The sequence below is a fragment of the Emiliania huxleyi genome (assembly GCF_000372725.1).
Source record: "Emiliania huxleyi CCMP1516 unplaced genomic scaffold EMIHUscaffold_340, whole genome shotgun sequence".
NCBI lineage: Eukaryota > Haptophyta > Isochrysidales > Noelaerhabdaceae > Emiliania > Emiliania huxleyi.
Window position 1 is genome coordinate 31818 of NW_005199442.1, and position 22772 is coordinate 54589.

Genomic DNA, 22772 nt, shown 5'->3' on the forward strand with positions numbered 1-22772 from the left:
CAGCAGATGAGTAGTAGTGGAAGATAGCACTGCAATACTAGTCAAGCGGGTCGCGCTGTCCACAGCCCTTAGGGGGTTCGGCGGAGTGCGGGGGGGGAGAGGCGGGGGGAGGTGGCGAGAGGGGAGGGAGTTAGCGAGAGAGGGGGGGGGAGGGGGGGGGGGAGGGGGGGGAGAGAGTGGGGGGGAGGGTGGGGGGGGGGGGGGGGGCCTTGGTCAGCCGTGTCGTCATCGGGCACTCGAGCAAGCCGCTGTGCTGCGCGCCTTAAGGGGCGAGCGGGGCGCCGCGGCTGAGTTGCTGCTGCGGCCCTCACTGCTACCCCCGCCGCTCCCGCCCGCTCCGCTGCTGCTGCCCTCGCTGCTACCACCCGCCGTGTGCCGCGCGCCTTTAGGGGCGAGCGAGGCGCGCGGCAGCGGCCCCGCCACAAACGGGGGAGGCACCGGCCCGGTGAGGTCCATGGCCTCGCGGTTCCACGTGTCGATGTTCATGGGCGTGATCTGGAGCTGGGCGGGCGAGTCGACGACGAGCGCGTACCTGGAGGGTTCCGAGAAGGTCCCGAGAGGGTTCCGAGAGGGCTCCGAGAAGGTTCCGAGAAGGTTCCGAGAGGGGTCCGAGAGGGTTCCGAGAGGGCTCCGAGAAGGTTCCGAGAGGGTTCCGAGAGGGCTCCGAGAGGGCTCCGAGACGGTTCCTGGCAGGGTCCTCTGGCAGGGTGCTCTAGCAGGGTCCTAGCAGGGTCCTAGCCGACGGCGAGCGCGTACCCCGGTGCGAAGCCGTGCAGCGTCTTGCGGAACTCGCCTAGAAGGTTCCTAGAAGGTTCCCAGAAGGTTCCTAGAAGTAGCCGTGCCGCGTCTTGCGGAACTCGCCTAGAAGGTTCCTAGAAGGTTCCCAGAAGGTTCCTAGAAGGAGCCGTGCCGCGTCTTGCGGAACTCGCCGCCGTTCCCGGACGTCAGGGCGGCGTGCGTGGGGTGGCCTCGCACCTGATCAAGCCACGCGCCGCGTCGGGGACGCGTGTCAGGGGACTGTCAGGGGACTGTCAGGGGACTGTCAGGGGACGTGTCGGGGGACTGTCAGGGGACTGTCAGGGGACGCGTCGGGGACGTGTCAGGGGACTGTCAGGGGACGCGTCGGGGACGTGTCAGGGGACTGTCAGGGGACGTGTCGGGGACGTGTCAGGGGAGGGGTCGGGGACGTGTCAGGGGAGGGGTCGGGAAACGCTGCTCCAAAGGGGGTAGATGGACGGGGCTGGCGCGCGCCGACCACTCCGGCCCCTCCACGACGTACTGCGGCTGGTCCCAAGGCAGCTCCGCGCCGCAGCCGGAGCGACGGCCAGCGAGATCCGCGGCGGCCGGGTCGTCTGGGCCGGAGAGGGAGACCTTGCGCACACGCGCCTCGGCGCCGATCAGCCAGCTGTCCCAGTGGTGGTTGTATGACGCGCTCATCGGCACGGATTTCTCCACGCCCTCAGACGTGCGGCGCACTTGATCGACTTCCCATCCGACCAGCGCCATCGCCGTCCCGTTGTAGCGCCGGACGATGTCGGCCGGCAGGTCGACAGGCGGGAGGGGCGACCACCAGACCTGCGAGTAGAGAGTGGTCATCGGCGGCGAATAAACCTCAAATGACTCGACGCCGCCGGGATAGTCGGCGAATCGCTTGATGTGGCTGGCCTTCCCGCCGGGCGTCTTTGAGAGCGGGTACTCTCCGTTCATGTTGTCTTGGTGTGATGGGGCAAAGCCTTGCATGGGCGTGCCAGCGGCGACAGAACCCAGCGTCAATCCAGCCATCATCGCAAAGTCGCTAGCGAACTCGGGGGGCAAAATTTCTTTTTTCCTGACCGGGGCGCCCTTTTACTTCTTTTGTCAGAATTCTTTTTTCGAAGCCAGCGCGGGAGGCAGCAAGAGAGAGGCGCTCAGCACCCGCAACCCCGCCCGTTTGCATGCCCGGCCGAACTAAGGCTGGCTCGGCCGCCTCCCGGCGCGGGCACGCTTCAACGGCGGCTACTGCTGCGCCGCTCGCGCTGCCGAAAAGGATTGCAAGGGCGGCTCAGGACGGCAAGGTCGACGAGGTGCAGCTGTGGCTCGGCGGGGCTGGTCGGGTTGACGCGACGTGCGTGCTTCGCGGCGTGAGTGGCTGCACGCTCCTGCTGATCGCCGCCGAACACGGTCACAAGCAGCTCGTTGAAGTGCTGCTGAAGCGCGGCGCGGAGGCGGACGCGCGAGACAGCGAAGGCTGTACGGCGCTGATGGCCGCCGCCCTCTCGGGCTACGTGCAGGTGGTCGAGATGCTGCTGCGGCACGGCGCACGGATGAATCTGCAGGACCGCAAGCACGGCGTCACCGCGCTGATGGCCGCCGCCAAAGGCCACGAGCGCGTGGCCGACATGCTGCTTCAGCACGGCGCGGAGATCAACCTGCAGGCCAACAACGGCGGCACCGCGCTGATGGCCGCCGCCCTCCACAACCGTCCCGCTGTGGTGCTCCGCTTGCTGCGGGCGGGCGCTGACATGACGCTGCGCACCGCGGCGGGCAAGACGGCGCTGCAGATCGCCAAGGAGGAGGGCCACGCCGAGTGCTACGAGGCCTTCAGGACGTATCTTGGGGAGGTGGCGGCAGCTCGGAGCAAGGCGCCGTCGGCCGAGGCGGGCGGCGCAGGGGCGGGCGGCGTACCCGCAGGCGCGGCGGCGGCGGGCGCCAGTGCTGCGATTTCTGCTTCGAGCGGCGAGGGCGGTGCGGAGGCCGCGCCGGGCAGCGAGGCAGTGCCAGAGGAGGTCATGCTTGCGGCTGAGCGAGGAGACGAGTCGCCGGTGCTGGCGTGGCTCGACGGCGGCGGGCGGGTCGACACGACGTTCGAGTGCGTCTTTGGTGACGGCTCTCGTGCGAGCGGCATGACGCTGCTGATGCTCGCAATGGCCAATGGCGACGAGGGGCTGTGATCGGCGGCAAGCTGCTCCTCGGGCAGGCGGGCGTGGAGGTACCCGTGTGGGCAGTGGTGAGTGCTGTGACGGCCTGGAGATTGCTTGTGATGTGTTACATCGCTTGCAGCAGTCGACGAGGCGCCACAGCCGCAGAGGGTGGAGAAGAGAAGCAGCAGAAGGGTGGGGCGGACGATGAAGGGGCCTGCGACTCGCCAGACACGTCTCCACGGCCGGCCATCAAGGGGGAGCTGAGGGCGGCCAAGGACGTCGAGAAGGACCATCTGCTCGCATGCTAGTGAGTCGGCTGAGCGGAGTTCGTTGCAGTCTCGGATCGAGCGACGAGCCGCGGATAGACAGCAGATCGACGCGTGAGTGAGCCGTCGAGCGGGTCACACGTGACACGTCTGCCCACTGTGAGCACTGTCACACGTCAGTCGTCACACCACAGACCGTCGAGTCTCGAGAAACCCGTCGCCCGTCGTGAGATGCCTCGGAGCTCTCCTGCCAACTCCTGACTCCTCAGGCACCTGAATCCTGATACAGGACTCCTGTGTCACAGCCCTCGGCCCTGACACTCGTCACTCTCTCACTGGACACTGCGTGAGTGTCACGATGACACAACGCTTGAAAAACCATTCTGACGAGCCTCCGAGCATACTTGTGTGGACGTTTCGGGCTCCCATCCCCCGCCCCGGATCCGTGGGCGATCGCACACGCGGCTGGGGGGCACGGCGCGAGGTGCCAGGTGGCGCTTACCACTGAAAAGGAGGTTTTGGAGCCCCTAAAAGCGTCATAATAGCCGCACGTTTGCACTCGCCGTGCCTTGCCATCTCCGAGCCGCGCCCCCTCCTTCAGTTTTAAGGCGAATCGGGTGCCGAACTCGGCGTCGACAGCTTTGGCTCGACATCTTTACCATTTTGGCGAGAAACGCATAAGCCGCCCCAGCGAAATGGCCGATACGGCCGGAATCGGAGGCGGCGCCGGGGCGGCTTATGCGTTTCTCGGGGTCGTGTGGTTTAGCCGGATATCGACCTGGTGTCCCGTGGGGAAGGTATTGAACTGCCTTAAAACGGAAGGGCACGTCCTGTTCACGCGATGGCCAGCCGTGGTGTGAGCCCGAAGGGTCGGCGAGTCGGCACAGGCCAGCAGAGCCCTTGGTCAATTTGGCTCTGACGCCGTGCCAGTAGTCGGCGCGCCGCGATCTGCATACCTGTTTGTACCTCTACAGTAGTGCGGCCACGTGTATTGCTGTTCGGCGAGCCGCGTTCCGCTCTCTCGACCGTGAGGCCAGTTGGCGGGCGCCTAAAGAGCCTGGTTTGTGCGTCGAGCGGTGAGCTCACAACAGACACCGTCCGAGCCCGATGTACGCCAGGCGTCTCATTCCAAGCCCACTACGCATTCCCACGCGCTCAGGCGCCGCTCGAACCCCACCTCTTTGAGCCGGTTACCCCGCGGCAAGGCAACTCGGCGCTCTAGATGTGCGCGCTAGGCAGTCTCAACGCCGATTACTGCCGAGCGCGCACGACTCGTAGGCGTACCGGCGTGCCGCTGGCGTACTACGCGACGGTGGAGGCGCGTGGAATTGCTCAAAATGCATGCATCTGTCGGAGAGCGTGCCGCAAGACCTGATGTGCCTCCGCTCCAGGTGTGTGGCAGTTCGATGGATCCAGCCCAGCGACCTCTACGTGACGATTGAGGACTGCTCTTCCCCTTCGGCCGAGCCTCCAGTCCCTGCCACCGTGCACTGGCGCCAGCGAGCTCCATTCAGATCCCGCACGCGCGATCGGCAGTCGAGTTACAACCCGCAGCTGTGCTGTGTGCGCGCGCACTCGAAACGTGGTTCGGCGATCTCTCGGCGACCACTCGTCGACTCGCGCCCAGACGCGAGGTGCGTGCTCGCCCGGTCCCCCGTGAGGGGACTAGGCCATTTTTAGCGAGATCGGGGAAATCACTCTCATCGCCCGCCGCTCACGCTTCCCTCCCTCTCCCGCGCCGCCGTCTCCGGTCCTAGCCTGCGATACATTGAGACCTCACGCCCCGCGACTGTCTTCCACGCTCGCAGGCGGGCCTATCCGCCGTGCCACTCCATGCATGATCATCGCTGGGGGCAGCGGTGCTCGTGCGACTGCGGATTCGGCCTCACCTCACGCCCTCTGGCCTGCAGCTGCACGTTGCCGGGCGCCATTCTCGAGCCCTCTGGCGAATGGGCCCAAATCCGGGCTCTGAGCACGCCTACTGCTGACGATCTATGTAGCTAGTGCGGTGGGGTCTGGCGCAGGTGCGCGAGACCGTCGCCACAGGGGGGGGCGCGCGATTATGTGGGCGCTCCGAGGGGGCGAAACCGCGTGTTCAAGGGAAACCAGGCGAATTGCGCCCCCAAAATGGTCCTGAACGGCTCCAACGACCTCCCCAACACCCGAGGTGCACGACACGACCGCTTGTTCGAACATTAGCGACACAAGTATTTATTCCTGTGGGTTGTGTCATCGTGGAGTGTGACTCGTGACTGTCTTCTCAGGCACACTAGGCGTGAGAGCGATCTTAGTTCGCTTACGGCTTACCGTCTTCGGCCACACCTAGGGCCTGTCCGTACTGTACCATTTTGCCTCTAATATACATGCAACCACCCTCTCCACGACAGTCTGGCAAGAGGACTGTCGCTTTTGCACACGCACGCGTCTCTTTCACGCGTCTCTCACTCTCTCTCCACACATCGTACATGCAGCGACCAGTAGTCGTCGAATAGGGAGGGAGAGGGACTCACGTCAGACCAGGTGGGAGCCAGCGGCTCGGAAAGTGCTCCTCGGACTCGCAAGACCTGGTCTCGTCGTCGTCCTGCTGATCTTGCGTCAGCGGCCGAACCGTCGACGACGGCACTGATAGCGGCGGTGGGAAGCCGCTCGACGAGGAGCTGAGCGGCGGCAGCAGTGACTGCATCGGGACGGATGGAGGAAAGGCTGCGCCAACAACTGCGGGTGTCAAGCGCAGGCGGCCCGCGAGAGAGGTGGCCAGCTGCATGGCGGCGTCGTCTGTCAGGTGCGGCACCTCAGCGGCCGGGCGATCCCGGCCCTGGGGACATGCCGAGCAGTATATGCGTTTGAGCTTCATGATCTTGCGCGCGTCGGTTCTCGTCAACTCCGGATACTGCTGCCGCAGTCCCTTTATCGTGAGGGAGCACTCGCTGCAGCCAACACAAATCCGGTCGAGCACCAAGAGCAGCGGATGGATCCCGGGCGGATGCTGGTGGTGCGCAGAGCTAGGCCGCTCCGCCGGTGCGGCGAGGTGTGGCGAGTACCGCACACACGGAGCGCTCTGCCCGCAGTGAAGCGAGGGCGCAGGGGAAAGGTCGGCCATTTTGCGGATCGTGTGCAGGCTTCATGCACACGATCCGCAAACCTTCGTCTCGGGATTGTACTCTATGCCGACACTCGGGCCGTAGTTGGTGTCCTCGCAGTCCGGCACGACTGGTACAGTGACATGCTGCGCTTTGTCGGGCGTTCCGCCACCAGCAGACAGAGTGCCCCAACCTGCCGTTACGAGGTTAGTCCCGACTTCGTGCCACGTGTTGTCGCCAGGCTGGTCGAGGTCGATCAGTGCGTACTCGCTTGGCCGTTGCAGCTTAATGAGGGTGATGTCGTTGTCCATCGTGTCTGCTCAGAGATTATACTGTCAGTAGTGCGCTGCATAACCGGAACCTTCTCTGCTACAACCGAAAGCTCGATGCCTGCATTGTAGAGGGCGTTTGGAATAATCGACTCGATATTGATCGTCTCCGTGCAGTCGTCGCCAGCCTCAAACTTGCTCATGGCGTGCCCGCCGAGTAGAACCTAAGAGGGAGGGGAGTTGATGGTCAACGTGCAAAGCAGGAGGTGACTGGCGCAGTCGGCCGCGTACTCGCTCGAAGTTTGTCCCGCAATGCGCGGCAGTGAGTACCCACTGCGGGTGGATGAGCACCGCACCGCAGTAAGACTGGCCCCAGAAGTCCTCCTCCGCTATGTACACCAGGAACGGGTAGAGACGAGGATCCACCTCGGTGCCGCCAACAATCATCGGAGATATGACTGGGGGAGCTTTCGCCGACCGCTGCTTGGACAGGTCAACAAAACACCGCTTGCCTCCTTGACGTTCGCGCGCTCACTCGAGGCCGAGGCGGCAAAGCGAGGAGCGGAGCACTGCATCCTCTACATCCACGGGTACAAAGTCTCGATTGGTGGTGCCCTCGAGACTGTGGATACGATGAACAAGAAGTCAACGGGCGCTTTTGTTGTCCCAATCATCTGGCCGGCGGAAGAGTCTTTCATCGATAACGATAACTTGGCCGTGACCTATCCGCAACAGAAAGCAGACGCGCCAGGCGCCGCGAGGGCCCTGCGGATCCTCCTCAAGAAGCTTGGGGACGCCAACATCACTCTCCCCATCTCGGTGATGGCTCACTCCATGGGCAACTACTTGCTGGGGCAGTTTGCTCCCGATGCAGACGAGACGCCAGCTTTCGTCTTCGAGAACATCTTCATGGTCGCCGCCGACATCCGCGCGTCCACCTTTGACGCAAGTGAGCCAGAGGCGCGAGGCGCCGGCATTGTGCGCATCGCCAAGAACAAGATTCATATCCTCCACAACCGTGAAGACAAGGCCTTAGTGGCGCGAGAGTACTTGAACAGCTGGCGTAGTGCCCTCGGGCTGGTCGGACTTTCTACGACGGACGAGTCTCAGCTCATTGGCAAGGATATGCTCGTGGTCAAGGACTGCTCCGAGTGGACTTCTCTTCTCGCTGGTGACTTCCTAAGTCACAGCTACCAGGCAACGGAAGAAGCCATGGACTACTACCTCGAGTCGCTTGCCGGCCCCGGCGCACGTAAACGTAAACTGCGGGACTTGGTTGACCATGCCTAAGGAGGACTGCCCGCTGCCGAGCCCAATGAAACGGGAATGGCGCGCACTGGCCTTTGAACGATCTCGGTGTCGAAGCACCGCTCTGGTGTCGGCGGCAAATATAAAAAAAGAAATCGCGCGCGACCCGCGCGCGCGGCCTGAAGCCGCGCAAGAGACATCTGTGTATGTACGCGGGGGGCGCGGACGGCGCTTCCGGTTCCGCGGGCGAGGCGGCCTCTTCCGGCTCACCGGGCAGCCTTTCCGAAGAGGCCGGGCAAGCGGCTGTGCGAGGCGACGAGGCGAAGAAGCTGCTGACGTGGCTTGACAGCGGCTGTCTCGTTTTCTCGGCGGAAACGATTGCATCCGTGTGAGTCCGGCGAGCGCTGGCAGAGTCTGGGAAGTATAGTTGGCAGATACGAGGCCGAAAATTTTCGAACACGGTCGGAACAGGGTTGAATCAGGGTCGGAACACATGAGCTGCCCCACACACGGGCGTACGGCCCTTTTTCCCGACCTTGATCCGACCGTGTGATCCGACCGTGATCCGACCTGCTCCGACCGTGCTCGAACAGGGGTCAGCGGCGGCGGGAGGTAGGGATTTTCCCAATTTTGTTCCGACTCGGGTCCGACCCTGATCCGACCGTGTTCGAAGTGAGCACGGTCGGATCAGGTCGGTGTTCGAGAGAGGTGTGATCAGGGTCGGAACAGGTAGGTCAGAGTCCTACCCTCCTCTCTGTGTTCTGCCGTGCTGGTCCTGGGACACCCTGCCTCACTGCCCCGCCCCCCATGCCTCGATCTTCTTGGGCAACAGCTGGTTCGACAGGTCCTCTCCATGGCCTAGGCAGCTGTGGTCGCCCTTGCCCCAGGTAAAGACAGCGCCATCGGGGGTGAGGGCGAGGCTGTGGTCGCATCCAGTCGACACAGCGACGACGCGCTGCTCAGCAAAGGCCTCGACCTGCTTCGGCAGTAGCTGCCACTGCTGGTCGCCATGGCCCAGCTTGCCATCGTCTCCTCCACCCCAGCTCCAGACGGCGCCGTCGGCGGCGAGGGCGAGGCTGTGGTACCATCCAGCCGACACAGCGACGACGCGCCGCCCAGCCAAGGCCTCGATCTTCTTCGGCAGCGGCTGGCGCTGATGGTCGCCGTGGCCCAACCTGCCAAAGACTCCATAGCTGCTGCCTGGCTCCCTGCCATCACCGCAGCAGCAGCTGCCCGGCTTCCTGCCAAGCAGCAGCCACGCTGCATCCCCGCCGGCGGCGCCACGCCGCATCAGCAGCGCTCTGAGTGAGTCAGGCTGCGCTGCACAGCCTGCTGAGCGCGCTCCCGACGAGCGCCGCGCCCCGCGGGCCCGCCGCAGGCCACGCGGGCGGCGAGCCGATGCGCGTGTCGTAGGCGTAGGCAGCGCTGGCGAAGCGAGGCGGCCGGCGCCGGCCCCCGCAGGCGGTTGCAGCGAGAGGATTGAGGTAAAAGACACTGTTGAAAGGTTGGAGAGCAGCCTGCCGTCGAGCAGCACGCCGCGCAAGCCCGCCGCCGGCGACCCGATCGGAGAGCTCGTAGTCATGGTAGCATTCAGCGCGCCATCTCGCCCGAGACGGCCCGCTCTGGCCCTGCCGGCCTTCCCAGACACCTTGTCGAGGCTGTACAGAGTGCCGAGAGCATGCTGGGCAGGCTCCCGTCGAGCGACGAGCCATGCTGGCTCGTCGCGGGAGGCTGCCCCCGTGTGCGGGGTAACCCGCGCACAGGGAAGCTTCATGGGTTCGAGTCGTCAAACATTTAGCAGCGGTGTGCCGAGGGGGACCGGGAGGCGGTAAGTCGTCGTTGCCCGGCGCTGCTTGCAGCGCCATGGCGATGGCGCTAAGAGGTTCCTCTTTTCCGCGCCCCCCCCCCGCAAGGCGCGCGATACACGTCGCGAGCTCGAAGTACGAAGACCCGCGCGGAGCGTCGCCGAGCCTGGCGGGCCAGCACGCACGCCCGCGGCCGCAGGCAAGGAAGGCGAGCTTCCTGGCGTCTATGCCAAGCGCGCGCATGCCAAAAGACACCTCGCAGCGCGCGTGACGTGTGACCGAAGCGGCACGCCTCGGCGCCGCGAGAGCAGCCGGTCGACGTCGGCACCAAGCGCTCGGCAGCAGTAGAGAGCACCACCATACCGGGAGCCAGTCGGCGCAGCGGCGGCACGCGGCGGCAAAACGCACGACGCTCACCTCATGGAGATGCTGCGGCTTTGGCACCTCCTGATATAATGCTGATTTTTTGCTGAGCGGGGCGGAGGCACGCGGGCGGCGGAGGCGGCGGCGGACGACGTCTACTTCCCCTGTGGTAGCTTAGCGATCAGGGAGGATCTACCTGTTCGGCCTCGAGGAAGCTGCTGGGGGAGAGGGGGGGAGAGAGGAGAGGAGGAGAGGGGAGAGGATGAGAAGAGGAGAGGAGAGGAGAGGAGAGAGGAGGAGAGAGGAGAGAGGAGGAGGGGGAGAGGAGAGAAGAGGTGGGGGGTGAGAGGGAGGGAGGGAGGGAGGGAGAGAGGGAGGAGAGAGAGAGAGGAGAGCCTTTGAGCCTTGGCACCAGCCAGGCAGTTGATTTGGCCCTGGCACCAGCCTTGGCAGTTGGGTTGGCCTTGGCACCAGCCTTGGCGGGCGGGCACGCGGGACATGCACAGGCGCCAAGGGGCGCGGCGCCGACAATCACGGCGGTGATTGCGGCGCAGGTGGGGGGACGGGAAGTCCGTCGGCGTTGCCGGGGGCCCAAGGAAGCGCGAGGGAAAAATTCCGCCGCTGAGGGCGCTCGTGCGGCAATAGCCGGGTGGAGGGGGGAGCGTGCCGGACGGGGCGTCGTCGCGCCGTCCGATGGTCTGCTGCCCCGCGCAGCAACCGTCGGGCGACGACCCGGGGGCCAAAAACCCGGCGACGACGGCGCTCTGGATGGGGCGTGACCTCCTGCCTCCAACCTCCTTCCTTTTTGAGCAGGTGTGACGCCGCGCGAGCGACGCTCCGAGATCGCCCGAGATAGCGCGGCGCGGCCCCGAGATCGCCCGAGATAGCGCGAGATCGCCGAGATAGCGCGGCGCGGCCCCGAGATCGCCCGAGATCGCGCGAGATCGCCCGAGATCGCGCGGCGCGGCCCGGGGCGGGGTGGATGGGTTGGGAGCGAGGGGGCGGAAGTGTTCAGTGCGGTAGATGGTAAGCTCGAGGCGCGTGAGCCGGACCTGTGAGCCGGACCACCCCCTCTTGTTATCTGCGTTGTTGAGCCAGGACTCAACATACTCGGGCTTACTCATCCCAAACTGTCACTCCCCTTTCTCCCGGCCGGGGTGGGGCGCGCGCGCGGGGGCGGCGGGTGTGCGGCGGGTGTGAGGGATGTCTGTGAGCCCGAGAGCGATATGCCCTGTCCGCCTTGCGTTGTTTCATAACACGAAGGCTAAGCTCATAAAAGAAACACGTGTTTGGTCAGACACAAGCAGCAGAAGCCTGCGAACCTTCATCAAGCGATGCCTGCTCTTCTTCGGCGCGCAGAGTCCACCACCTGTGTTCTCGCTCTCCGCAGCCCCAACAAACGCGGCTTTGGAGCGCTTGATGACATGCGAAAGCCGCCGACCCTTCGCCGGGTGGCGTCGCTCGACGCTTTCGAGCGCCACGTTATAATTCGCCTTTCCCGCACGCCTGAGGGCAGCCCCTCGCCGTACCCGCCGTCGGCCCCGTCGCTGCGCGCTCAAACGATGACGACCATGCCGCCGCCGATGAGCCTGCCGCCGCCGCTCGCGTGCCCTCTGCCAACCGCACCACGGCTCAGCCCGACGCTCAACACTCGGCTCCCTGCCTCCCTGGCACTACCTCCGCCGATGTTGCGCGACCGACAGCCGCTGGTGCCGCTCGCGGTGCTGTGATTGCCCGCTGTCGCCTCTTGTAGCTGCTGTGCACGGCGGGCGCTTGCCTGCCGGGCTGATCGATTGCCATCACACTCTCCGGTCTCGAGAGTCGCCACCTGCTAGGTGCGGGCGCCGCGCTTTTGGGCCGTGTATCCTCACGATGTACATGTGGCATGTGTTGCTCTCGTCTTAGCGAGCGCGTCTGTGTGCTGCTGATATGTATCCATGCTTCAGATCTCGAATAGTCCGAAAATCACACCGACCGCGGCCGCGCCCGGCGCGCCGGCGGCGCCGGGCCGCTCGGTGTGCTTCTCGCTGCGCCGGCACGACGAAGCGGACGATCGACGGATGAGGAATGTCCGGCACGCTGGAGTGTGGAGAACGAAGGGGGCCGCTTTCTCTCCCTGCAGGCGGCTCTAGTCGGGAGGGAGGGGCAGGCGACCGCGCCCGGACTGTATACATTTCCCATCACAGGGAATTTCACAAGAGACCTATGAGCTATGTCCCACCCCGCTGCTCCCCCGCCCCCCCCCCCCCCCCAGTCCCGCCCTGTTGCCCGTCGAGCAACCCCCATTGCCGTAGCACCTCAAAACACGACGACGGTCGCGGCGCTGGCCACATTGAGCGAGTTCTTCACCCCAAAGGTCGGGATCTCGACGATGCCGTCCACGGCGGCCAGCACGTCCGTGTCGACGCCGATCTGCTCGTTGCCAAGCACAAGGGCGACGCCGCCGGGCGGAAAGGCGACCGTGCTGTAGGCCTGCGATCGCTCCGTCGTCTCCATCGCGTACACGGCGACTCCGCCGGCCTAGTACCATACCCTCCAGAGTCTCGAATCCGGTATGGGCACCGTCCCGTGGCTGTAGGGTGAGGACGCGGCGACTCCGCCGGCCTGCAGCGCGCGGACGGCCTAAAAGGAGATCGACGACGGCGCTGAGGTGGCTCGTCCTGCAAAACGGGAGCGTAACGGGTGGGTCCTGCAGAGGGAGTGGTGAGGTGAGGTAAGGTGAGGCCAGGTACACTTCTCCACACACACACGAGGTGGTGGGGCAAGGGCCAGGCGGCCCTCGCGACTCCACGTCTGACGTCAGGAGCCGCACGGCATTCAAAGTGCAAGGCCCGGTGCGCGTGGGCGAGCGGTGTGTGTGTGTGTGTGTGTGTGTGTGTGTGTGTGTGTGTGTGTGTGTGTGTGTGTGTGTGTGTGTGTGTGTGTGTGTGTGTGTGTGTGTGTGTGTGTGTGTGTGTGTGTGTGTGTGTGAGTGATGAACAGACGAGAAGGGCCGGTGCGCTGTGAGCAGAGAGAGTGAGTGCGCTGGGGTATGAGAGAATGAGAAAGTGCTTTGGGAGCAGGCCTGAAGTGTCGACTGTGCGTGGCGCGTCGGCACCGACTCGATCGCACCAAAGGCCTAAGATACGGCCAGGTCAGGTAGACTTCTCCACCTACCCTACCCCCACGGTCACCGAACCCACACCGAACAGCGGTGGAAGAAAAGACGGCAATAGCAGATGCGTGCATGCTCGCCCCGCGGCGTGGAGTGTGCTGACCTCCCTCGCCCTGAGTGTGCTGCGGTGTGCGTGCCCCAATCCGAGTGTGCTGCGGTGTGCGTGCCCCAATCCGACGCACATTGCGGCTCCTCCGCATCTAGCCTGGCCCCCGTGGTGGGTTCGGGTACCTTGGGGTAGGGGAGGGTGGGTTCGGGTACCGTGGGGTAGGGGAGGGTGGGTTCGGGTACCGTGGGGGAGGGGAGGGTGGGTTCGGTTACCTTGGGGTAGGGGAGGGCAGTCCCTCCCGCCCCCTGGCGAGTCGAGGCACACGCACGCTCTCTCGAGGTCTCTTGGAGCAGAGCCGCGGCGAGTCCTCGAGAGAGCAAAGGGGTCCTCGGAGAGGGTACCCTGGGTGGGCGGTGCCTCTGCCTGGCCTCTACTCTCCCGGCACATCTAGCCACACGGGCCGTCTTCGCGAGCTTCGGATTGGGCGGGTGCGGCGTGAAGCCGCAGGTGATCACCTCGGCGCAACGCGCCTACCGGGGAGGGATTGCGGAAAGGAGATTGCGGGAGATCCCGCCGGAGATTGCGGGAGATCCCGCCTGAGATTGCGGGAGATCCCGCCGGCGGGCCCAAGCTCTGTCTGCAGCAGCACCGGCCGGGCGCAGATGCGGAACGCCTCTCCCCGTCTCTAAACGCGCGCCGTGTCGGCCGTCCGGAAGATTGAGCCGACGTTGTACGCCGACCGGACATTGTCAAGTACCAAGTGGACGCGATGCGCCGGCAAACGCGCGCGGCCTGCGTCGACGGCCTAATCTCGGGCAATCTCGGGTCATCTCGGGCAATCTCGGGTAATCAGCGCGGCGCGCGTCGACCGCCGCGTCGTTGTTGCGCAAGTACGCGGCGGCCGCCGCGGCCTAGTACCACACCCTCCGGAGTGTCGAATCCGGTGTGGGTTCGGTCCCGTGGCTGTAGGGTGAGCGAGTGTGGGCGGCCGCCTGCTCGCGGAAGAGGTGGAGTATGTGGTGGGCGGCGCGCCTACGTACTCATGGGGCGATATGGGGAGGTATGGGGAGGTATGTGGTGGGTGGCGCGCCTACGTCCACAGAGAAAGAGCTCCGCTCAAGGCAGGTGCGCCTCTGCTAGTGCCTGAGCTGCTCACGCCACTACACTTGCGGGTCCCCGAGCCATGTGCGTGTGCGTCTGTGCGTCTGCGCGCCTCGCTGCCGGCAGCAACGCCTCGCCGTGGACGTCCTCCGCCCACCGCGCCACGAACGTCTCGTACACTCGGCTCGCAGGCGACGGCTCCTCCGCCGTCTCCAGCGCGGCGACCGCCGCCGCGTCTGCCCCGCCCGCCGCGAGCGCCGTGCGGAGGGCTGCCTGCGCAAACGCCTCGCCGCCGGCCGCGCCGCGCTGCTGCTCGAGCAGTGGGTCGGCCGCCTCGATGCTCACGTCGAGCACACCGCCCTCCCACGACGCCTCCGGATCGCCGTCGCCGAGGACGAGCAGCCGGGCTGAGCACGGCAGGAGCGGCGAGCCGTCTCTCACGGCAAGCGAGACAGTTTCGCCCCAGAGCCGACGCGGAGCCACGTCGCACGCCGGACCAACCGCAAGGATCGCCGGGTCGATGAGGGCGAGCCGGCAGCCGGATGGCGCGCGCACCGTGGCCAGTGCACTCGGCACGGGCGGCAGCGCGGCCACGAATTGATCGGTGACGTCATTCCACCCCGCGGCGGTGCCCGGCACGTCCACTGTGCGTCGCAGCGACATGCCGGGCTTGAGGCTGCATGCCGCGCCAGCGAGGACCAGGAGAGGCACAACCATTTCCCGGCTGCTGTGCGGCTCGATGGCGGCACAACGCGCGCCAATTTTGTCTTTCTTTTTCTCACGGTGCTCACCTCCCCTCCACACTGGGCGAGGTGTGCGTCCCCTCCTGCTCCGCGTTTGTTCTCGCGAAAAAACCAATAGCCAAAGAAAGAAAAACAAACCCCACAACCGATGAGCCGCCTCCCAACGCAGCTCGCCGACCTGGCGGTGGGCAAAGACATGGCGGTTCTCTTTTGGGGGCATGGGCCGATAATGCTCGCCGACCTCGCCGTGGGCAACCTGGCCTCGCTGCACGCCTTCCTCTCCGGGGAGCAGACGCACGGCACGTCGCTCGCGGCCCAGCTCGACGCGCGGCTCGACACCGAGCAGCAAGACACGCTGCTCACCTGGGCCGCTCGCCACGGGCAGGCCGGGGCGGTGCGGCTGCTGCTCGAAGCCGGCGCGAGCGTGGGGGCCGCTGACGGCGACGCCGCCTCGGCTCTCGTCCTCGCGTGCTGGCAGGGATGCCTCGAGTGCGCCCGGCTGCTCCTCGAGGCCAGGGCAGCGGTCAAGCAAGCTGCTGCGGGCGGCTCCACGCCGCTGCTCGTTGCGTGCGAGGAGGGCCACGTCGAGTGCGCCCGGCAGCTTCTTGAGGCCAGTGCGGCGGTCAATCAAGCAGACGATGGAGGCTTCACGCCGCTGTACGTTGCGTGCGAGCTGGGCCACCTCGAGTGCGTGCGGCTGCTTCTCGAGGCGAGCGCGGCGGTCAACCAAGCCAGGCAGAATGGCGCCACGCCGCTGCTCATCGCGTGCCAGAACGGCCACGTCGAGTGCGCCCGGCTGCTCCTCGAGGCTGGCGCGGCGGTCGGCCAAGCCTCGAACAACGGCGTCACGCCGCTGCTCATCGCGTGCGAGAAGGGCCACGTCGAGATCGTCCGGCTGCTCCTAAAGGCCGGCGCGGCGGTCGACCAGGCCGATGATGAAGGCGCCACGCCGCTGTTCATCGCGTGCCTGGAGGGCCAGCTCGAGATCGTTCGGCTGCTCCTCGAGGCTGGCGCGGCGATCGACCAGGCCGATGAGCAGGGCGCCACGCCGCTGTTCATCGCGTGCCACCATGGTCACCTCGAGGTCGTCAAGCTCCTCTCCTCCTACGGCGCATCCCGCGCCGCAACGCCGCCCTACGGCACGCCGGAGGTGCTCGCAAACCGCCGCGGCCACGCCGACCTCGCTGCTTGGCTGGTCGCCAGCCGCGGCTGGACGCCGCTCCAGCATCTCGAGGCGCTCACCGTCGACCGGGCGCGGGCGCTGCTGCGCGGCGGCGCAGACTCTTCAGCCGGCGAACCTTCGGCCCTCGAGCGGGCGCGCGTCCTCTGCTCGTGGGGCGAGTCGGATCCGACCGCTGCGGCCGTCGGTTCCACAGTCACGATCCACTCTCTCGTCTCGCGGCCCTCGATGAACGGCAAGGTCGGTGTCGTCGTTTCCGCGCATCCTCGTGGGCTGCGGAGGTGGCCTCCGCAAAGGCCTCCGGCAAGGTCGGCCCCGTCGTTCAAATTGAGCGTGGCGGGCGAGGCTTCTGGACTCCTTCTTGAGCCGGCCAACTTGCAGCCAGCGGCCGAGGCGGTGGAGGTGGGCAGGCTCATCCTCAAGGCGGCGGAGTGGTCACCGCAGTCGCACGCGCTCTTCCCAACAGCGGCTCGCAAGTGGGCGGTGGAGGTGATGCGGCTGGGCTACCTTATCGCGTGGGACGAGGAGCGCTTCGATGGCCGCGAGGGAGCGGCTCCAGAGCTGGCGGACATCTGGCGCAGCTTTGTGCTGCCAAGGGTGGTGGTGCGATGACGGCACATTATGTGTTTTCTTCGTGGCGCCAAACCCCGTTCGTGCATGATTGCGCGCGCGTCGACATTGCTCTGTCGGATACCGTTTCTTCTTTCTGTCACGGACACGGTGGTGTCGTCGGTCGGTGCGCACCTCCACCCCTCCACACACTTGTCACTTCTCACTTGGGCGAGGTGTGCGTCTCCTGCGCCGCGCATGGGGAACGCATTTTTTCTTCTTTTGGCACAGTATATGAGCGGCGCCATTGATTCCCTCCACTTAGACTTGCGCCACGCGTCCTAAAACCTCTAAAAAACCTTCCAGGCCCTAGCTCACCGTGCCCCATATATGCATCCGCCCGACCGACCAGGGCTCGCGCTCCGCATCCTTGCCTGTGAGCGGTACATCTCGCGCCGATTGATGCCGTTGTTCTCATACGGGAAGCCGTGGTGGAGGACTTGCGTGTTGTCCCAGATGAGCAGGTCGCCGAGCTCCCACGTGTGGAAGTACGTGAACTCGGGCGTCTCTGTCGTGTGCGCCAGCAGTCTCGTCAGCAGCACCCTCCCGTCCTCAGCGCTCTCCATCCCCTCCACTTCCATTGCATGCGAGCCCAGGTAGAGGAGAGCGCCGCCGTCGAGCAGATGTGTCGAGAGCATGGGGTGGCTCACGTCGGGAAAGAGGGCAAGATCCTCCTCGGTCCCCTTGGCAAAGTCGGCGATGTTGCGCACCGACGCGCGGATGGAGCAACGTGCTGCCTCCTCGAGCAACGAGGTGGACAGCGTGGCGCGCGCAGCGCGCAAGTCGGCGAATCCGGTCTGGCCGCCCGACGGCGGCAGCGCAGCGCTATAGAGCATGGACATGATGTTATGCAAAGGCGCCTGCCAGAATTGGCCATCCTGGTGCCAGTACGTCCCGAAGACGCCTGCAGGACCCTTCCAGCTCCCGTCCGCCCAAAAATTTGTGACGCGCTGGATCGCTGGTTGGTTTGGCTCTGGGTCTCGGCCCTCAAAGCTCGGCGGCAGGATGATCGTCTCGCCAAGCATGCCAGTGAATCTGACCTGTTCGGCGCGAGTGAGTTGCTGGCCTTTGATGACTATGATCCCGTGCGCACGAAGCGCGTCCAGTACCAGCCCCGCGCCCTCCTCGTCCAGCTCGCGCACGTCGCCAACGTCCACGACCGCTCCAAGCCGCTCTGAGCCACCACGCATCGATCCCTGCCGGTGAAGCGCGCACGGAAATCGCGGTGGAAGCGCACCGAAAAACTCTGTCGTTCCCAAGCGCTCTGCAGACGACAGAGCGCGCGCAGCTCGTGCCGCTGCGAGGCGGCCGACCATGGGGGAGAGGAGAGGAGAGGGAACTGCGGCGCCGACATTTTTTTTTTTGAGAGTGCCTTCGTTGTTATTAATAGTACAAACCCAATGGTCCCTTGCGAGCGGTCCGTCGTTGCAGTCGCACACACTCACACGCCACGCCGCACCGCGCGCCCACCCGCTGCCCCGCCCAGGCGGGAAAGAGATGGGGAGATGGGACAGCGAAGGAGGAGTACGAGCACGTATGGGAGGGGAATAACAACGGTACGACGGTCCTAACAGAATTTTTCTTTTCGTATCTTTCTCGCTCCTTCTTTCTCTCACTCCGCGCCCTCATTTCTTTAATGCTCTCAGCCTCTTTCTCTTCGTCTTCGAATCACCGCCCCCCACCGCGCTTCACCGCCCTACAGTGGGTTGCGGGCATTAAGAAAACAGGATTTCGCGGCACGCCGCCGTTTCTAAGCCTTTCCACAGCCCTCATCCACCCCACGCCGTGGTTTCTTAGCTCCGGCCGGGGCACTCAAGCCAGAGCGCCGGCCCGAAGGATTTTTTAGGTAAGAGGTAAGCTGCGGTCCGCGAGGGCGATGCCAGAGTCTGCCGCCGAGTCGGCTCTCTGTCTGGATACTGGATGACGGGAAGACGCACACACGCCTCCATTCACTCCATCCACTCAGAACACCGCAGACTTGGAAAGTGACAAGTGCGCGCGCCGCAGGCGAAGAGAAATTTTGAGCTGGGCCTCCCGTTCACACTCGTGTCTGGCCTTTTCTCGGGGCCGCGCCTGCGGCGCGCCGTGGTTTCTTAGATTTTTGCGGAAATCGCTTGGTAGGGTTTCTTAATGGTACGTTTTCTTAATGCCCGCAACCCACTGTATGCGCATGTCTTGTCGCCCTAGGGGCTCGGGCCCCGGCCTGAACTCCTCACTGCACTGTTTGCAGAATGTCCCGTTGTAATGTGAATGCGTTGTTTCTTGTTTGAGTTCTCATTTCTTTAGTTACCAACCCTCGCAATGCCTCTCGCTTGTCCAGGGGATGTGCGGGGCATGAGCCGCTGCCAACTGTGCGCTGCTAAGACTCCGCCGCGGTCTCGAGATCTCGTGCCTCTTGACCCCGCGCTAGGCGGTCTTCTGCCGGAGTCGTTGCAGCCCTACGCCGACGAGAGGTGGCAAACGCTCACCTACGGGCCTGGTCCACCTCGCAAAGTGCAAGAGGAGGGTGCTTAACGCGCAGGCCAAGGAGGCAGCACCAGAGGCGGAGGGCTTGCGACTGCACCTCTCGCACACCAGTAGCACCGGGTACAGAGGAGTGTGGCGGCTCGCCTCTGGCCGATTTGTGGCGCACCGGGACCGTGCGCACCGGAGGACGATGCGCCCGGCGGACGGAAAGAAGGCGTCCATCGGCTACTTCGACACGGCAGTGGAGGCGGCGGTGGCGTATGCGCGGGCGGTCGGCGAGGCGGCGGCGGCGGCGGGCAAGGCGTCCGACTCGGACGAGCGCGAGCCAGGCGGCGAAGCTGCGGCTGCCGAGAGCAGCGACGCGGGCGAGCCAGCCGAGCGCCAAGCGGCGGAGGTGGTGGCAGAGGCGGAGGGCTTGCGCTTGCACCTCTCCAGCAACAACAGCACCGGCTACAAGCGCGTGTCCAAGCAGGCCTCGGGCCGCTTCAAGGCGCAGCGCCAGGGGTATGTCACTATCGGCACCTTCGACACGGCGGTGGAGGCGGCGGTGGCGTACGCGAAGGCGGCCGGCGAGTACCAGCCTCCTGCTCAACCTCCTCCGATAGTGGCGACAGAGGCGGAGGGCTTGCGTCTGCACCTCTCGAGCAGATGCAGCACCGGCTACTTAGGCGTGTTCGAGCACCGCTCCTCTGGCCGCTTCGAGGCGCGGCGCAGTGTGGACGGAAGGCAGGTCACCATCGGCTACTTCGGCTCGGCGGTGGCGGCGGCGGTGGCGTACGCGCGGGCGGTTGGTGAGGCGGCGGCGGCGACGGCAGGAGAGGCAGGGCCGTCGGCAGCGGCGGCAGGCGAGGCGTCCGACTCGGGCGAGGGCGAGCCAGGCGGCGCTGGCGGCGAGGCTGCAGCCGGCGAGAGCAGCAGCGAAGAGGAGGAGGAGGCTGCCTCGACGCCCCTCCGAGCTCCGAGCTGCAAGACGCTTGGCTGCAACCTCCGCCTCTGGCACGAGGGGCCTTGCAGCACCGCCGTCACAGGCAAGCGGGCGCGAATTCTCACCGACAAGGCGCGGGAGGCGAAGCGAGGCAAGGGCGGCGGCGGGCGGCGCGGCGGCGGCGGAGGCGGCAGCAGCAGCGTGCTGCTATCACCCTCGAGCGACGGCGCGCCTTCGCCGCCCGACGCAGAGGCGCTGAGCGATAGCGACGAGGTGGAGGAGGTGGCGCCGCCGCGTCAAAGCTCCGCCGCCGCCGCTCCTTCGCTCGCAGGCGGCGACGTGCAAATCTCCGCCGCATCAGGCGCTCCCAAGCCATACCCGTCATGACTTCTGTCAGATGCACTCTCACCCTCCCTTGCTTGCGCCGCACAGGCCTGCTGCCCGAGCATTTGCCGCACCAGCGGGCGCTCTGCCCTCTCCACCCCTTCCATGCGGCCGAGAGGCCGGTCGCGGCGCCTGTCGATGGCAACGAGGCGGTTTGCCCCAACTGCTATTGCTTCGCGTGCGACGCGCCCGTGTCCGCGTGCCGCCACTGGCGGGGCGGCGAGCCTAGGGTGCCGGCGCACTGCAACGCGCACGCCGACAGCGCCGAGTGGCGCACGCAGCGCTCCAACGCCAAGCGGCAGCGCACGCGGGCGGCGCGGGCGGCGACGGACCCGCTCGGGCTGGGCTGATACTATCATGTCTCTATCTTTGGGCAACACTGTGTGCATCTTAGCAGCGCTGACACGCCGCACCCTGGGGCCGTGCCCGCGGGCCGCGCAGTCAGTGCGGCGCTCAAAGTCAAACTCCAAAAACTCACCAAATATCCCTAGAGCATGTGGGGCGCGCGGGCTTTTTTTTATGTTCTCCCTTCTCACGTTGTTCAATTGCTCTCGTTGAGTCTGGCCCTTTCAGGGTTCACTCTACGATTTTCGTTGCGGCTCGTCGCTGTGCCGGGGATGGCGCAAATAGAAAAAGAAATCTGGCGCCGGCCAAGCGACTCACAGGACACAGCCCTCCAGCCGAGCAACTGTGTGCGAGACACCAGCCAGGGCTCTACGACCTACGTGACCTGCCCCGCGCCCCAGCGCTGCAATCCCAGCGCGGCTAGCGGCGGCGCGCGAAGGCGCGCATTCTCCTCGCGGAGCGCGGCGTTCTCCTCGCGCAAGGCAGCAACCTCCTCCCGCCCCGCCTCGATCAGCGAGCGCACCTCGTGCCGCTGCGCCTCGAGCTCGCGGATGAGCTCGACCTGCGCGCGAGCCGCGGGGAGCGGGGCGTGAGTGCGGGTCGGAGGGCTGTCATGTGAGGGTGGTGGCCGCAGCGGTGGCAAGGGGGGGGGGGGTGGCGAGGGTGGCGGCGAGGGCGGTGGAGGTGAGGGCGGTGGCGGCGAGGGCGGCGGCGAGGGAGGAGGCGGCGAGGGCGGCGTCTCGGTGGAATCTCGGCGAAGAGCCGTCGTGGCGAGACGACCTGCACGACCGCGCATCTCTTTGAGCAAACTCGGAAGCCTCGGGTCATCTCGGGCCATCTCGGGCCATCTCGGGCCATCTCCGAAGGCCTGCACTGCGCGCATCTCCTCGCGCAAACTCGCGCGCAGCTCGAGTAGCGACCCGTCGAGCGCCGCCTACAGGAAGGTTCCAGGAAAGCTCCAAGAAAGCTCCAAGAAAGGTCTGGAAAGGTCGACGGGCAGACGTCGAGCGCCGCCAGAGAGATGCCCGCACCACCCTCGGCCAAAGGGGTTGCTCCGGCGGCGGCGTCCGCGGCGGCGGACGCTGCGGCCGCCGCCGCGGCCGCCGCGGCGTTCGCAGCGGTCGGCGAATCGCAATCCCGAGCCGGCGCGGGCGGCGGGTGCGGCGGTGTCGGCGCGGCGACGCTTCGCGCGGCTTCCTTGAGCCAGTCGGGCGTCGCGCCTACTTTCCCTCGACGAGGTCATTGTCGCTCCCTTGCCGTAGCCGTGGCGCGGCATCTGGCAGCGCGAGCGCCACAGGCACGAGAAGCACGCGCCGCCGCCGCCGCCGCCCCACCGCCCGCCGACACGACTCGCGGGCCGGAGCTGGCCGGAGACATGCCGACCGTGGCGGCCCAGCGCGCGGGATTCGCCACCGCCGCCGCCCCTGCGGCCGGCTCCGCCTCCGCCGCGGCACCGTGCGCCGCCACCGCGGCCGCTCGCGCCGGCGGCGGCGCGGATGCGCGGAGCAGCGGGGAGGAGCTGATGCCGCCAAAGGATGGCGACGGGCGGGGCGAAAGAGAGCCGCCCAACAACGCGCCCGAGCAGACCTCCCGGGGGGTCCCCTCGGCGGCGGCGGCGGCGCCGACGGCTGCGGCGGCGGCTGCGGTTGCGTTTGCGGCGGCGGTTGCGGCGGCGGCGGCGGCGGCGGCGGCGGCTGCGGCGGGCGGCGTCGTCGCAGCCTCCGCCGCAAACGCAGCCGCGCGTACCGCGGCAGCCTTAACTGCCAACGACGCCTCGGCAGCGGCCGAGGGCAGCTCGGCGGCGGCGTCGGCGGCGTCGGCGGCGGCGTCGGCGGCGGCGTCGGCGGCGGCGGCGTCGGCGGCGGCGGCGGCGGCCGGCCGCAGC

At 66.2% G+C, this 22772-nt stretch overlaps 8 protein-coding genes across 8 annotated transcripts in view; 3 read left to right on the plus strand and 5 right to left on the minus strand.

Moving 5' to 3' along the window:
- Positions 1 to 48: 48 nt before the first annotated feature.
- On the minus strand, positions 49 to 1801 carry EMIHUDRAFT_469884 (hypothetical protein; the record flags this gene model as incomplete). The annotated part of the gene is made up of 6 exons (XM_005773245.1): positions 1252 to 1801; positions 925 to 975; positions 757 to 788; positions 384 to 532; positions 210 to 261; positions 49 to 67 (listed from the first exon to the last, which is right to left on the minus strand). Coding segments are annotated over exons 1-6 (837 nt in total), but the record flags the coding sequence as incomplete, so codon positions are not given.
- A 3871-nt stretch (positions 1802 to 5672) lies between these two features.
- On the minus strand, positions 5673 to 6962 carry EMIHUDRAFT_241686 (hypothetical protein; the record flags this gene model as incomplete). The annotated part of the gene is made up of 4 exons (XM_005773246.1): positions 5673 to 6224; positions 6309 to 6530; positions 6602 to 6739; positions 6807 to 6962. 4 exons carry the CDS (start codon positions 6960 to 6962, stop codon positions 5673 to 5675), a joined length of 1068 nt encoding a protein of 355 aa, XP_005773303.1.
- A 4303-nt stretch (positions 6963 to 11265) lies between these two features.
- On the plus strand, positions 11266 to 11661 carry EMIHUDRAFT_241688 (hypothetical protein; the record flags this gene model as incomplete). The annotated part of the gene is made up of 1 exon (XM_005773247.1): positions 11266 to 11661. The coding sequence occupies one exon, from the start codon at positions 11266 to 11268 to the stop codon at positions 11659 to 11661; it is 396 nt and encodes a 131-aa protein (XP_005773304.1).
- A 568-nt stretch (positions 11662 to 12229) lies between these two features.
- On the minus strand, positions 12230 to 14921 carry EMIHUDRAFT_458475 (hypothetical protein; the record flags this gene model as incomplete). The annotated part of the gene is made up of 8 exons (XM_005773248.1): positions 14348 to 14921; positions 14127 to 14166; positions 14007 to 14045; positions 13832 to 13939; positions 13596 to 13664; positions 13029 to 13049; positions 12527 to 12553; positions 12230 to 12451 (listed from the first exon to the last, which is right to left on the minus strand). The coding sequence occupies exons 1-8, from the start codon at positions 14896 to 14898 to the stop codon at positions 12230 to 12232; spliced, it is 1077 nt and encodes a 358-aa protein (XP_005773305.1). The 5' UTR covers positions 14899 to 14921.
- A 1465-nt stretch (positions 14922 to 16386) lies between these two features.
- Positions 16387 to 16770, plus strand: EMIHUDRAFT_315935 (hypothetical protein; the record flags this gene model as incomplete). Its single annotated transcript, XM_005773249.1, has 1 exon — positions 16387 to 16770. The coding sequence occupies one exon, from the start codon at positions 16387 to 16389 to the stop codon at positions 16768 to 16770; it is 384 nt and encodes a 127-aa protein (XP_005773306.1).
- A 311-nt stretch (positions 16771 to 17081) lies between these two features.
- EMIHUDRAFT_117406 (hypothetical protein) lies at positions 17082 to 18083 on the minus strand (the record flags this gene model as incomplete). The annotated part of the gene is made up of 1 exon (XM_005773250.1): positions 17082 to 18083. The coding sequence occupies one exon, from the start codon at positions 18081 to 18083 to the stop codon at positions 17082 to 17084; it is 1002 nt and encodes a 333-aa protein (XP_005773307.1).
- Positions 18084 to 19068: 985 nt separating this feature from the next.
- EMIHUDRAFT_117407 (hypothetical protein) lies at positions 19069 to 20892 on the plus strand (the record flags this gene model as incomplete). Its single annotated transcript, XM_005773251.1, has 3 exons — positions 19069 to 19092; positions 19178 to 20453; positions 20591 to 20892. 3 exons carry the CDS (start codon positions 19069 to 19071, stop codon positions 20890 to 20892), a joined length of 1602 nt encoding a protein of 533 aa, XP_005773308.1.
- Positions 20893 to 20932: 40 nt separating this feature from the next.
- EMIHUDRAFT_241694 (hypothetical protein) overlaps positions 20933 to 22772 on the minus strand; it is a gene marked incomplete at both ends in the record, with an annotated part of 5189 nt that continues 3349 nt past the window's right edge. Inside the window, 2 exons of the mRNA XM_005773252.1 lie at positions 20933 to 20956; positions 21273 to 21449. Coding sequence (XP_005773309.1) covers positions 20933 to 20956; positions 21273 to 21449 — 201 coding nt within the window. The remainder of the gene's footprint in view (positions 20957 to 21272; positions 21450 to 22772) is intronic.